General features: G+C 54.0%; 1 protein-coding gene across 1 annotated transcript in view; it reads right to left on the bottom strand.

Moving 5' to 3' along the window:
• Positions 1-350: 350 nt before the first annotated feature.
• The window catches only part of PLXND1 (plexin D1), a gene marked incomplete at its 5' end in the record, with an annotated part of 54,915 nt that continues 41,076 nt past the window's right edge, over positions 351-14,189 (bottom strand). Inside the window, 16 exons of the mRNA XM_034657254.1 lie at positions 351-467; positions 725-799; positions 916-1,056; positions 2,215-2,362; positions 3,491-3,654; positions 4,140-4,244; positions 4,516-4,550; positions 5,345-5,408; positions 5,492-5,595; positions 6,393-6,549; positions 6,735-6,881; positions 7,861-8,059; positions 8,431-8,561; positions 9,081-9,185; positions 10,070-10,182; positions 10,278-10,385. Coding sequence (XP_034513145.1) covers positions 351-467; positions 725-799; positions 916-1,056; positions 2,215-2,362; positions 3,491-3,654; positions 4,140-4,244; positions 4,516-4,550; positions 5,345-5,408; positions 5,492-5,595; positions 6,393-6,549; positions 6,735-6,881; positions 7,861-8,059; positions 8,431-8,561; positions 9,081-9,185; positions 10,070-10,182; positions 10,278-10,385 — 1,913 coding nt within the window. The remainder of the gene's footprint in view (positions 468-724; positions 800-915; positions 1,057-2,214; positions 2,363-3,490; positions 3,655-4,139; positions 4,245-4,515; positions 4,551-5,344; positions 5,409-5,491; positions 5,596-6,392; positions 6,550-6,734; positions 6,882-7,860; positions 8,060-8,430; positions 8,562-9,080; positions 9,186-10,069; positions 10,183-10,277; positions 10,386-14,189) is intronic.

A 14,189-nucleotide genomic window follows, 5' to 3' on the forward strand; every position in this document is an offset into this window, starting at 1 on the left:
GTCTCCGGGGGAGGGCGCGGGGCCCTGTGGGGCGGGGCTCTCAGCAGCAGTGGTGGCGGCAGAGCCTGGGCTCCATCGAGGCTGTGCTTGGGGGTTGGCGGGAGCCTTACCAGGGGCTGACTGTGGCTTTCAAGTCCCCAACCCAGAGATCAGCTCTGGGGGGCAGGCGGGAGGAGCCCGGGGCTGGGGGCTCCTCTGCCTGGCTCAGAGAAGCCCCTCCACCCGCCCCCTCTCCCCGCACGGCCCCCAGAAGCCGACCCTGCTCAGTCATTTCCCAGCCGGAGCCTGAGGCCCGGGGCGCAAGGTGACGTGGAGGGCGGTGTGCCCCTCCCCGGACGTCTGCCCCAGGCTCAGGCCTCGCTGTAGCACTCGTAGATGTTGTCTTCCATCAGAGCCACCACCTGCTCAAACTTGTGCTGCAGCTGGGTCCTCCGGGCAGTGGGGTTCGCCTCCAGGGCCGTCATGATCTGAGGGGGAAGCAAGGGACAGCTGGGTCACGGTGCGAGGCCCTGGACCCAGAGGCCCCCACCGCAGAAGGTGGGGAGCAGCGATGCCTGGATTTCTATGGCTGGTAAGCGGCCCTACAGCGCCAACACCCCGGGGTGTGACTACTTGAACACGAGCCTCTCCTGGGGCTCTCCTGAGCAGACAGGAGGTGGTGCGCAGGGCTGAGAGGGGGGCACCGCGGCCCCCAGGGTGGGTGCCTCCCAGCAGGGGTACCCACCTGTGTGCGATACCTCTTGGCGTATTTATAAATCTCAGCCATGGCCACATTGGTGTTGAACTCGTTCTGGTATTTCTACGAGGAAGAAGGCGGGGTGGGGGCGGTTACACACAAACCCCCAGCTTCCCACAGCCCCTCCCTGGCAGGCAGCGCCCCCTGCGCCCGCCCGGCCCCTCTGGAGCCCGCCGCACCCGCGACTCCTCGGCCAGGTGCGCGTTCATCTCCTGCTCACTGAGCGGCATCATGTCGTGGATCTGCTGGTAGTAACGCTGCACGATCTTCCGGTACTCAGGGATCTCCTTGGCGTACAGGAGCTTGTTGGTGGGCGAATCCTGGGCATAGAGGAGGGGCGGGCGTAAGTGGCGGATGGACACCGGACAGACCTGTTTCTGGACCCGCGCGTGTCCCCACTGCCACGCACACGGCCCCGTCACAGCCGGCTCTGGACCAGGCCGGGGCTCTTCACCCGCTCCCGGTGCTGCCCTTTGGCACGGAACCCCTGCCCTATTTTCTACGGCACTGTCAGGGGATGACCTGGAGGGGGACCTGCTTTCTTTGGGGGAAAAAGTACACGGGCTGTGGGCCAGCTCTTTGTTGCATGCAGGCTGTTTCGTTTACATCCTTGCTTAGGGTTGTGGGTCTTGGTGGCTAAGGTTGCTGGAAGCCTGAGTGCTGGCTCAGTGGAATATTTCCCACTGTGTGTTTCCAACGCCCGAAAGCAAAACGTGCCAAGTGCGCTCCCAGGGCTTTGTCACAGGCATCCTGCCTGCGGAGACCGTATGTGAGAAGTGAGGAGGGCATTCATAGTGTGTGTGTGTCTCTCTCTGCGTGTCTCTGTCTCTGTCTGTCTGTCTGTCTGTCTCTCTCTCTCTCTCTCTCGGCCTCAGAAAGTCAGGGGCTGATGGCACGGCCGCACCCACCATCCTGCAGTGCTCATCTATTGAGACCATCTCATTAGTGTTCACAGCCGCCAGCACGCCTTCACGCCGCCCTGCCCTGGGCCAGGTAGCTCCCGCTGCCTAGAGGCCCCTTCACCCTCCTCTCCCCGTCTCCAGAGCCCGCCAGATCCTCTCCCCGCAGACAGACCTCTCAGGGCTGTCCTCCTGTGGGCAGCTCAGAGGTCTTGGCTGCCTGTTCCCCCACCCACTCCCTCATTCAGTGCCCACGTGGAGGGCTCTAGACCAGGGGCCTGCTAACTGGAGCCTGGCTGACAGTGCTCATGATGTCGCAGCTGACCGCGCCCCTTTCCCACACTGACACTGGCTGCCCGGGCCCGGCTCTAGGGCCTAAGTATGGGAAGGAGGTGCTAAGCACGCCTGAGGCAGGTGCAGTTTCTGACCATGGGGGCCAGGCTGGGTATCTGCCCCCGTTGGAAGGTCCCTGTTCATCCCATGCTCCCCAAACCCGAGCTCCTTGGGTTCCCCTCCCGGAAAGATCTAACGCCCCCGCTTCCTGCCCGGCCCGTGGCAGCCAGCCCTGGAGCGGCAGACCTTGCCCAGCTGCAGGTCAGAGATGGAGCAGGCGTCAATGAAGGCCTGAGCGATGACGGAGAGGCAGGCGTCGATGTGGTCCGTCTTGTCGATGTCGAAGACAAACTGGGGGTTTTTCAGGATGTTCACCCAGAACCGGAGAGGAAGGCTGTGGGACGGGGGAGAGGGAGGCGCGGTGAGTCCACCCTGAGGATGTGCAGCAAAGGAAGCAGGCACTGCGGGGCGGGGGAGGGGCGGTTCACAGGAGGGAGGCAGCCAGGCGCTGAGGACAGGCTGGCTTTACCCCTCCAGGCCAGAAAGGCTCCGACTCAAGAGGGAACCTCAGTTTGCTCATCCACGCAGGGGGCTGACGACCACCCCCGCCGGCTGGGGTGGCAGAGGGGCCAAGAGCCAAGGAGGTTGCCGTGTGCAGTGGGGCAGGATGCCAGGGCCAGGCTACCTTCACGCCGGCCCCCAGCCCCCACCGAGCCTTCTGCTCTCATGACGGAGCCTCAAGCCAGGTCCTGGTTCTCATTAGAAGAACCCCCCAACCCCGCCCTGCCTGGCAGCACACGGCTCCTCCTTCCGGCCCTTGCACAGCAGCAGGAAGTCCACCATTAGCTGGGGCCACGGAGCAGCCAGAAAGGGCTGGGGGGGGGGGTCTGGATTTTTGTCCTTGGCCTCAGGCGGCCAGAGAGGATTGGTAATACCCCTGTCCCAGGGCCGCCCAGCGACTCAGCAGCCTGAAGTGCATGGACAAACCCCCCACACACGCCCACCAGAGCTCTGAGAAGCCCCTGCAACTGCACAGAAACTTCTAGGCTGTGTCACTTCTCCTGAGGTTCAGGCTGAAGTTGTGGGGTTCTGTGACCCAGAAAGCTAAGAAAGATGTGCCTTAAAGGAAAGCTACGAACTGGGTATGGGACTCTGATCAGGTGGGTTTAAGCCCAGTTCTGCCCCTGCGAGGGCCGTTGTTCTCATCCGTAAAACAGAGCTGATGGTGCCCACACAAGAGGAGTGGGGAGAGAAATGATGCTGAGGGCAAACCTTCTATCATGCTTGCTTTTGGTTAATTCTTACAAGTAAGGTGGACTACTTTTTATCCCCCTAGTTTTACAGCTGGGAAGACTAAAGCACAGAGAGGTAAGTCACTTACCCAAGGTCACACAGCTATGAAGTGGCAAACAGGGACTGAATCCAGGCAGGTGGGCTGACAGACCAGGCTCTTCGCCCCTGCACGAGTACTGCCCATGTTGAAACAATAAAGCCACCCATCCCTGCCTGCCTGCCCACCGACCTGTTGGTCTTCCAGATGTGCAGAGTGTCAGGATCGGAGATCCCCCTCTTCTCAGCCTGCTCCTCCAGGAAGTCAAAGAAGTACTTGACAGCCAGTGGGGGCTTGTCTTCACGGATGCTCAGGATGGCCTTGAACAGGTCATCCAGAAACTTCTGCAGTGTGCCCTGCAGAGGAGTGGGGTGGCTGCCGTCAGCCCGGGACCACTTGGCAAAGGTGAGTGGCACCTCTGTTAGCCCTAGGGAGCCCCAAGTGCTTGGGCTGGCGACTGGGAAAGCCATGTACCATCGAGCTGATCACCTAACCTCTCCAGGCCTTGTTTTCTTGTCTATGAAATGGGTGAGTGAAGTCCTCCTCCCAGGGGTGTTGTAAGGACTAATCCAGATACTGGGGCACAAGGTGGGGGAATTGGTATGGCTGGGGGGGGTGGCTCTGCCACCTGAGCCGTGTGACCTCAGGGACAGCACTGACCCATGTGGGCCTCTGCTGCCCTGTCATGTTGGCTACTACAGAGGGCGTCAGGCAGCTTTCACAGCTGAGAGCAAACCCCTCCTCAGGAGCAACGGTGAAGCCCTGAGCCTCTCGCAGGGGGAGCTCCTCCCCCGCCCCCAGGCCCATGCCCACAGCTGACGGGAGGAGAGGCCAGGCCCACCTTGGTGGACAGGAGGCGAGTCAGGTAGATCTCCGGTAGCACCTTCTTGCGGTGGCTCTGCCGGTGGGACTTCTTGGGCTCTGCCAGCTCGTCTGTGGGCAACACCTAGGAGGCCGGGGCAGTGGTCAGGCTGGCGCCTGGCGCCATCCTTGGCCGTCCTGTGGGAGGTCCTGTCCCGCACCCCGCAGCTACCTGGCTCCACAGATGATTCGTGGTGCACAAGGCATGAGGGTGATTCTGGGACCCATCCCTGCTCCCCAGTCCCCAGCCTTTCCCAGGGCCTGGGAGTACTGTCCCCAGAGCCCCAGGGTGGCAGGAAGCCAAGTCCACACCCAGTGAGGGTGGGCACCCCCAGGGCCAGAGGCCGGGCACTTACCAGATGGAAATACTTCTCTGTGTCCAAGTCTTTCACTGTGAGAGGGAAAACACAATAAATAAACAAGAGAGAGGAGGGGGGAGAGAGAGAAACAGAAATGGGGACGGAAAAATGGAGAGAGGCAGAGAGAGAGGCCCAAAGCAATACCTGGAGAAAGTGAGAGACATAAAAATGCAAACAGAGAAAGAGGGAAGAGACAGAGATCCAGAGAGACACAGAGAATGAGACCGAGAGAAAAAGGCCATGAGAGAGAGCTGCACACAGGGAGAAAGGAGAAACAGAGGGACATGGGGGAGACCCCCACAAGGGGACAGGATGGCTGCCCTCACCCCCTCCACTGCCCAGCCCAGAGCTCCTGCCAACGCAGACCTTGTAAGCGGCGGGGAGAGACCCAAGATCCTGCTCCTGACCTCAGCAGGGGACCCTGAGACCAAAGAGCCTAGGACCCCATGCCTGGCAGCTGAGCAGCTAGGCCTGGGAGCCTGAGGGTGTGGACTGGGGTGGAATTGAGGCAGGGACACAGCCCAAAGCCCAGATGGGCATGCCAGCCTCCCCCTCCAGCCTGGCAGCTGCCCAGACCTCCTGAAACCACATCCCGCCCTCTCGGGGCCTCTCTCTGGCTGCCCGCAGGATCCCAGCCTGAGGAGGCCTGGCAGCAGGCCCTGCCCAAGCAGTACTGGGGCAGAGGGGCCTGGCCTGGTCCTTGCCCCGATAAAGGAGACCATAGCCCGGCCCAGCCCTGCCTCTTGGAGCCTCAGTTTCCCTACTAGGGCTGCTCAGAAGGGGCCGAAGCCTGGCCTGACCCCCTCCCCATGTCCACCGGTGCTACCTCGGCCCAGTGTGTTGTCCTTCTTGTCTGTGAGGCTCATGGCCAGGGAGGCACCTTCAGGGATCTGACAGGAGGGGAGAGGCCGAGGTCAGAGGTCAGAGGTTAGGGAGGGTGCAAGTGGGGGATGGGTGGGGCTGGGGACCCTACCTTGTAGTGGGCCAGTGTGTTGAGCTTCTTGCGGCCGTCTTCCACCACTGAGGTGTCATCCAGGTCCCGGAGGATATAGCTCTGCGTGCTCGAGGCGAACCACTCTGGGGGCAGGAAACAGGATGTCAGGGACAAGGGGCTGGCCGGAGGGGGCAGCACCAGCCTGGCCCACCCAGGGAGAGGCCCCTCGCTCTCTCTCTGGAACCTAGGGCAAGCCATGCCTCTCTCTGAGCCTCTATTTTTCCATGTGTAAAATGCAGAGAAGGAAAAAGGTCCAGAGGAGAGGGGGGTGGTAGGCACAAAGCAGGAGGCCTGGCAATGTCCTCATCCTCAAGGTTGTTACTTTACTACTGCTGATGAAATAAAAAAAAGGTACCATGTGTGAAAGGGATAATGCACCTTCCATGACTCCCACCGTCCTTAGGTACTGACTCTGCCCTTCCAGGCTCTGGGGGACTGAGTGCCTGCCTAACCTCATCTCCTAGCCTATCCCGGCTCCTGCTCGCCAGACCCAGTGAGCCCCTGCTCTGAACAGCAGTCACTGCGTCTATTTATCATCGCAACCTGGTGCCTGGAACAGGCCTTGTGGTCCTAGAACGAATGGCAGCTTTTGGCTGAACCAGAACTCCTACACATCCTTCAAAACCCACTCCCATTTCCCCTCCTTGAGCAAGCCTTTCCCGAATACTTTTTGCTGTTGTCTGCAGCTTGCTCACCCAGGACCCATCTCCCTGCCAGAACAGGAGCTCCTTGGTGATGGGCAACTTGTCTGATCACCTCTATGTCCCCAGGGCCACAACCAATGTACCTTTCCTGAGTGAAAGGAGTATACAACCAAGGCGGGGGACAGTTCCCACTGGAGTGACCCAATGCTGAGGCCCGCCACCCAGTTCCTACCCACCAAGGTCAACGTCCTCTGCACGTGGCCACTGAGAGTAGGGCACATTCTTGCAGAAGGCTTCCAGAATCTTCTCTTTCACTTGTGTCAGCGTGTCCGTGTCCATGGCCCGCACACTCAGCGAGTCCATGCCGCAGCCCTGGAAGGACACGTTCAGGTTCTGCCCGAGAGAAGAGAAGACAGTCAGCAAGCCCCTCCCCTCAGTACCCTGGGCCCAGGCGGGATTAACAACCCGCCCGGGACAGCTGGGTCATGATTAGGGTCGGGGTGCTCCAGGCATGTGGATCCCCCGCCCAGCCAGCCTGGGAGATGGCTCCCACCTGGCTGCCCAGCCGCCTGACTCACCCGGGGCTTGGCCTCGATGTTCTCCCGCAGCAGCCATTCCTCGTTGAGCGTGTAGCGGGCCTTGCCTGTGATGGCATCAATGGAGCCCTTGTTGATCTGCTGCTTGATGGCACACAGGAGCAGGAAGAATGGCTCCCCAACTGTTTCCTGGGGTGGGCACGGGGCTGTCAGGGGCTGAGGCCCAGCCTGCCCAGCCCAGACCCCACTGCCTTGAAGCCCAGCCTCCATATTCCAGCCCCCAAACCTTTGGCCCTGCTGTGGCCCCCATCTGGAGCGTTTTCACCCCTCCCCTCTACCAATGCCACCATGGCTGCCTGGGTACCACCCCCCTTTGGGATCCTAGAGCCACTCTCCCCATCTCCCCCTGCCTTCTGTCCCCCTTCCCCGCGTCTCTGAGGACTGGCTGTGGATAGGCGCGTTCAATTGATCATCCAGCAACTCTTCCCTCACTGCTGAGGCTCAGAAAGGACAATCAGCCTGCCCAGGGGCACCCAGCAGGGAAGTAGCGAGCTAGACTTGACACCTGAATCAGCAGCTCCCAAGCCCATGACTCCGCTAAGCCGCCCAGGGTGAGTTAAGGTGGAACCAGGGCACAGGATGTGGTCTCAAATCCCAGACTGGTGAGTGTAGAGCATCTTGCGCCAGGCTGGGCCTCATACCCCTGCCCTCCTACTATGCCCCAGACCTGAGCTTAGAGCCACCTCCTCCAGGAAGCCACCTTGAACCCTCCAGCTGGGTCCGAGGCCTCAGCGGTTGAATTCCACTGTGTGGCCTTTATTGCCCTGTATTTTAATCACTATTTCCGCATCTGTCTCCCTAAGCCTGAGGGGGTCTTAAGGGCTAGGACGGGGCCTGATTTACCATCTGAACCCAGAGCCGTGGCCCAAAGGACACAAGGGAGGGTTTGATGACTAAGAAAACAATCTGGAACAAAGCCCCTGGGCATGCTCTGAGCCCTCGCGGGAAGCCAGGCCGTCCCCGAGCTGGAGAAGGGCCCCTACAGACCGGTCCCTGCTCCCCGAGCCCCTTTCCTCGTCGGCACCGAGGGCGCGAGGACCCGTCCCCCCGGAGCCGCCCGAGGCTGACGCCGAGTCGGATCCGGGTGCCGGCCCGGGAGCCGCCTCACCCGCAGACAGCTGTACATGCAGATGGACATCCAGTTGGTGAGCATCTTCTCCACCACCGACTCCGTGCGCCGCAGCATGAGCTTCGGGTTCTTGGCGGCCGAGGCGTCGATGAGGTCCACCAGCAGCTCCTTCATGATGCCAGTGTAGTACTCGAGCTTGCCGTGCAGCGCGATGGTCAGCAGGGAGGCCAGGCTGCACCTGCGGGCAGGCGCAGGGCGTCAGCACCCGCTGCGCGCCGGGAGCCGACGCGGGTCGTGGCGCTCCGGCGCGGCCTTGTGCACCCGGCGGCCGCAGGCGTGCCTGCGTGGGTGGCGTCTGGCAGACGGGTGAATGCGGCTCAAACCCACCCGGGGAAGGGGCCACCGCCTCTGCCGTCCACAGCAGCCCCTGTGCCTGTGGGCCCCCATCTGGGGCGTCCGGGCCCAGGAAAGGGAGGCACGCGCGGGCCCGGCGCCGGGTGGATGCCTACTGCCCGGCAGGCAAGGGGACTTGGTCTGGCCAGGCCAAGCCAGGTCGGGCTGTGCGGCCTCCAGCGGCCCCCGTCCCTCTCCCAGAGCCCGCGGCCTGACCTGTCACGCACTGCGAAGTCCTTCTGCTGCTCCAGCGCGTGCACGAACACGATGAGGAAGTGCTTGTTGTTGAGCAATGAGGAGAACAGGCTGATCCCCTCTTCCATGTGGGGCCGGCAGCTCTCCGGGATCTGCGGAAGCAATCGGTGCTGTCCACAGGGGTCTGCTGCCTCTCCCTGGCCTCGGAGTCAGCACTTATAATGCCCTGAATGGCTCTTTGAATGCCTCCTAGGATGGGAAACCCACTACCTTTTCATGCCAGATGTCTCTTCACACCCCATGATTGGGAATAATGGCTCAGTTGAGTTGAAAAGTGGCACTCAGAGAAGGTCAACAGTGCCTGGAGGTAACCCAGAGTCCCTGTGCCTAGGACCCTCTAGCTTTCCATTCTCTAGGCAGCAGGTGGAGTGGGATGTCCAGAAAGGCCCGATCCTCCTCCCTCGTCACCTGGCTTAGGGTCAGCACTTCTAACACACTGAATGGTGTTATACCTTAAATGCTTCCTGGGATGGAGGACTCACTGTCTTCCAATGACTGATTCCTCCCAACTCCACTGATCAATGGATCAGATGAACAGGAAAATGAAGCCCAGAGGGGTGGCTCGGAGGCAGCCCTGTGTGTATATGCACGTACGTGCGTGGGGTACTCACCTTCCACTCTCCCAGCAGTGGGTGCGTCTCCTGCACCGGGGAGCTGCCCTGGGAGTTGAGGGTCTGGGAGGGCAGCACATAACGTTCTTCATAGAGGGAGGAGCACTGTAGGGGTAGACCACCCCCCCGGCATCTCAGCAGGGCTGCGGTCTCCCCTGACTGGCATGCCAGGGCCACTCAACAAATGCAAAGGGATAACTTGTAAAGGAAGAAGAGGCAGTGGGCCATGCCCAGGGGCCTTAAGGGTCCAGAGAAGCAGGGAGGGGTGGCCCGAGGGGCTTCGTGGGGGAAAAGGAAGGAACAGAACCTCATGATGCAGGGTGTTCAATGTAAGAGGGCACAAGGCTTAAGAGGAAGCAAAAGAAACAGCACAGAATGGGAGAAAGAGCAGAGAGGCCAGCAAGGACCACGGTATGGCCTTGCTGGGGCTGCTGCGTGGTGAGTAGTGTGGACAGGGCAAGAGGCAGGTCACCGGCCACCAGCATAAATGCTCTGGCCAGGCCAGGGAAGGGACAGGGCGGTAGCCCCTAGAACACAAAGAGGGGTGGGAGGCTTGAGGCAGAGTCCAGTGGGCAAGAGGAGGGAATGTAGAGACCAAAGCCTGGCTGGGAAGGGACCCAGCACTAAGAGAGGCAGGTGGGACACCGGGGGCTTGGGAGAGCCTGGGACACCTCTACTCGCCCCCTCAGTGAAGGGAGAGGCCAGTCTTACACCCCAGGAGGACAGTGGGGCTAGTAGCCGGCTTCCATATGGACAATCAGACATCAAATGAGTATGGAAGAAAAATGAGGGGAGAAACTGGGCCCCCTCCCTTGGCAGGTGAGGGCACGTGGCCAAGGCTGCCATGAGCATGTATGCAGGTTACGCACTGCTCAAGGGGCCCACGTGGCACCACGTCTTCCCATCTGCTTAAAAATGCCCTCTAGTCTGGCATGGCTCAGAACGAGATCAAGGAGCCCCTGAGGTGGCTGGCAAGGGCGCGGGCTGACCTTAGGGAAGAAAGTGCGGGTCACAAAGTGCTTATACTCCAGGAAGGGGATGCCCTGGCTGCGGTTCAGCTCCTTGGTCAGATCAGTCATGTCCGTCTGCAGCTCGGCAAAGCCTGGAGGATTGGCAGGGAGCTGTGAGTAGATCTCAAACCCATTCCCCAGATGGCAAAGCCAAGGTCCACAGCCCTCGGTGGTCCCCGCCGGCTACCTTTCCGGATTTCCTCTCGGATCTGAGATTCCATCTCCTCCATCTGCAGCAGAGTCTTCTGCCAGTAGCGCTCCGCGCGGCGGCTCTTAGTGCAGAAGACGAACAGGGCTGCGGGCAGTGGAGAGGCAGGTCAGGCCTGGAGAGCCCTTTGGAAAACATTCGTTGGCCCGTGGCCATATACAGGGCAGGCCTGGAGGGAGAGGTCCTGCTGGCTTCCTCTCCACCTCCTCTGGGCAGGGTGTGGGAAGTGGCTGGGTGCCTTCAGCCTGCAGTCCTCCCCTCCCTGGTGGGCTGAAAACTCCTGCAGGGTAAAGGGCTGGGGAACGCCCAGGAAAATAATTCTGATGTCCCATTCTTATAAAAAGAAGTGTGTGTGTGTGTTTTAAAATAGTGGTAAACATAAAATAAAGATAGTGGGTCAAACACTTATAAAGCAAGTATAAAGGGTAAGACAAAAGTAGTAAAATTTATTAAAATACGATAATTAGATACATAAAATAAACATGTAAAATGTGGTCATCAAAAATATAAAATGGTGGGGGATGTGCCTGGGTCTTGGTTTAAGCATCTGCCTCTTGGTTTTGGCTCAGGTCATGATTTCAGGATTGTGAGATCAAGCCCCACATCGGGCTCCATGCTCATTGCAGAGTCTGCTTGAGATCCTCTCTCTCCGTCTCCCTCTGCCTCTGCCTCTCCTGCTCTCTCTCTCTCAAATAAATAAGTCTTAAAATATATATACATATATATCTTATATATATAATGGAGTAAAAACATAAAGCTCTGGAATGTATTCAAAATTAACTTACTATTAACTTAAAAAGAGACATATATACATAAGATATTATATGTGAACCTCATGGTAACCACAAAGAAAAAAACATATAAAATACACAAAAGAAGAGAAAGAAAGAAAAATCTAAACATACCACTAAAGAAAACTAAAATCACAAGGGAAGAGAGAAAGAGAAGAAGAAAGGAACAGAGAAAAACTACAAAAACAGCCAGAAAACAATTTATGAAATGACAGTAATTACACACCTATCGATAATTACTTTAAAAATAATGGACTGAATTCTCCAATCAAAAGACATAGGGTGGATGAGTGGATTAAAAAAATAAAAACAAAAACAAAAACAAACCAAGCCCCATCTATAGGCAGCCTACAAGAGACTCACTTCACATCTAAGGACACACACAGACTGAAAGTAAGGGCCTGGAAAAACATGTTTCACACAAATGGAAAAGAAAAGAAAGCTGGGGTAGCAATACTTACATCAGACAAGATAGACTTTAAAACAAAGACTGTAATAAAAGACAAAGAAGGAAGATAAAGGGGTCAATCTGCCAAGAGAATTATAACATTTGTAAAGATCGATGCACTGAACATACCTAAACATACAAGGCAAATATTAACGGGCCTAAAGGGAGAAATAGACAGCAACACAATAAGATAGGGGACTTTAACACCCCACTTACTTCAATGGATAGATCATCCAGACAGAAAATCAATAAGGAAACATCATCCTTAAATGACACAGTGGACCAGATGAACTTAACAGATACATACAGAACATTCCATCCAAAAACAGCAAAATACACATTCTTTTCAAGTGCACATGGAACATTCTCCAGGATAGGTCACGTGTTAGGCCAAAAACAAGCCTCAATAAATTTAACAAAACTGAAGTAATATCAAACATTTTTTCTGACACAACAGTATGAAACTAGAAATTAATTACAAGAAGAAAATGGGAAAAGGCACAAACATGTAGAGACTTAACAACATGCTACGAACAACCAAGGAGAAAATGAAGAAGTCAAAGAGGAAATAAAAAAATGCACAGAGACAAATGAAAATGAAAAAAAATAACAGTCCAAAATCTTTGGGACGCAGCAAAAACCATCCTAAGAGGGAAGTTCATAGCGATACCTCAGGAAAGAAGAAAAGTCTCAAATGATTTAATTTTAAAGGAAGTAGAAAAAGATGAACAAAACTCAAAGTTCAGAGAAGGAAGGAAATAAAGAACAGAGCAGAAATAAACAAAATAGACTAAAAAATATAAAAGATCAATGAAACCAAGAGCTGGTTCTTTGAAAAGAAACAAAATCGACAAACTGTTAGCCAGACTCATCAAGAAAAAAAAAGAGGACTAAATTAAATCAGAAATGAAAATAGAGAAATTATAACTGATACCACAGAAATACAAAAGAGAATACTATACAATTATACACCAACAAATTAGACAACCTGGAAAAAATGGCCAAATTCCTAGAAATATACAATATTTTAAGACTGAATCATGAAATAGAAAATCTGAATAGACTGATTGCTAGTAATGAAATTAAATCAGTAATCAAAAAACTCCCTGAAAACAAAAGTCCGGGTCCAAATGGCTTCCCTGGTGAATTCTATCAAACATTTAAAGAAGAGTTAATACCTATCCTCTTGACATAATTCCAAACAATTGAAGAGGAAGGAACATTTCTGAACTCATTTTATGAAGCCATCATTACCCTCATACCAAAATCAGACAGAGACACTACAAAAAAAGAGAACTACAGGCCAATATCACTGATGAACCAAGGTGCAAAAATCCACAACAAAATATTACCAAACCACATCCAAAAATACATTAGAAGGATCATACTACATGACCAAGTAGGACTCATTGCAGGGACAAGAGGATGGTTTAACAGCCACAAATCACACAATGTAATACACCACATTAACATAAAAATGAAGGGTAGGAATCATATGATCATCTCAATAGATGCAGAAAAAGAATTTGACAAAATTCAACATCTACTTATGATAAAAACTCTCAACAAGGTGGGTATAGAGGGAATGTACCTCAACACAATAAAGGCCATATAGGACAGATCCACAGCGAATACTAAACTCAATGGTGTAAAACTGAAAGTGTTTCCTCTAAGATCAGGAACGACGCCTATTCTCACCAATTTTATTCAACATAGCATTTAGAAGTCGTAGCCACAGCAATTAGGCAAGAAAAAGAAATAAAAGGCATCCAAATTGGAAAAAAAGAAGTAAAACTGTCACTGTTTGCAGAAACTGTCACATGCAGAAAACCCTAAATACTCCACCAAAAAAACTATTACAACCACTAAACAAATTCAGTCAAGTTGCAGGATGTAATATTAATACACAGAAATCTATTGTGTTTCTATACACAAATAAAGAAGTATTCAGAAAGAGAAATAAGAAAAGAATATTATTTACAATTGCATCAAAAAGAATAAAATACTTAGGAATAAATTTAATCAAGGAGGTAAAAAAAAGTATACTCTGAACACTAAGACATTGATGAGAAAAATTGAAGAGGACACCAAAAAATGGGAAGTTATACACTGCTCATACATTGGAAGAAGTATTGTTAAAATGCCCATACTACCCAAAGCAATCTACAAATTCAATGCAATCCCTATCAAAATACCAGTGGTATTTTTCACAGAACTAGAATAAGTAATCCTAAAATGTAAATGGAACCACAAAAGACCCCAAATAGCCAAAGTAATCTTGAGAAAGAAGAACAAAGCAGGAGGTATCATGCTACCAGATTTCAAACTATACCACAAAGCTATTATAATCAAAGCAGTATGGTACTGGCATAAAACCAAGCACATAGATCAATGGACTAGAATAGAGCCTATAAATAAACTCGATACTTACATGGTCAATTAATCTTCAACAAAGGAAGCAAGAATACACAATGGGGAAAAGACAGTTTCTTCAATAAATGGTGTTGGGAAATCTGGACAGCCACATGCAAAAGAATGAAATTAGACCACTTTCTTACACCATATACAAAAATAAAGTCAAAATGAATTAAAGACTAAATGTGAGGCTTGAAACCATAAAACTTTTAGAAGAAAACGTAGGCAGTAAGCTCT

The sequence above is a fragment of the Ailuropoda melanoleuca genome, chromosome 4 (assembly GCF_002007445.2).
Source record: "Ailuropoda melanoleuca isolate Jingjing chromosome 4, ASM200744v2, whole genome shotgun sequence".
Classification (NCBI taxonomy): domain Eukaryota; kingdom Metazoa; phylum Chordata; class Mammalia; order Carnivora; family Ursidae; genus Ailuropoda; species Ailuropoda melanoleuca.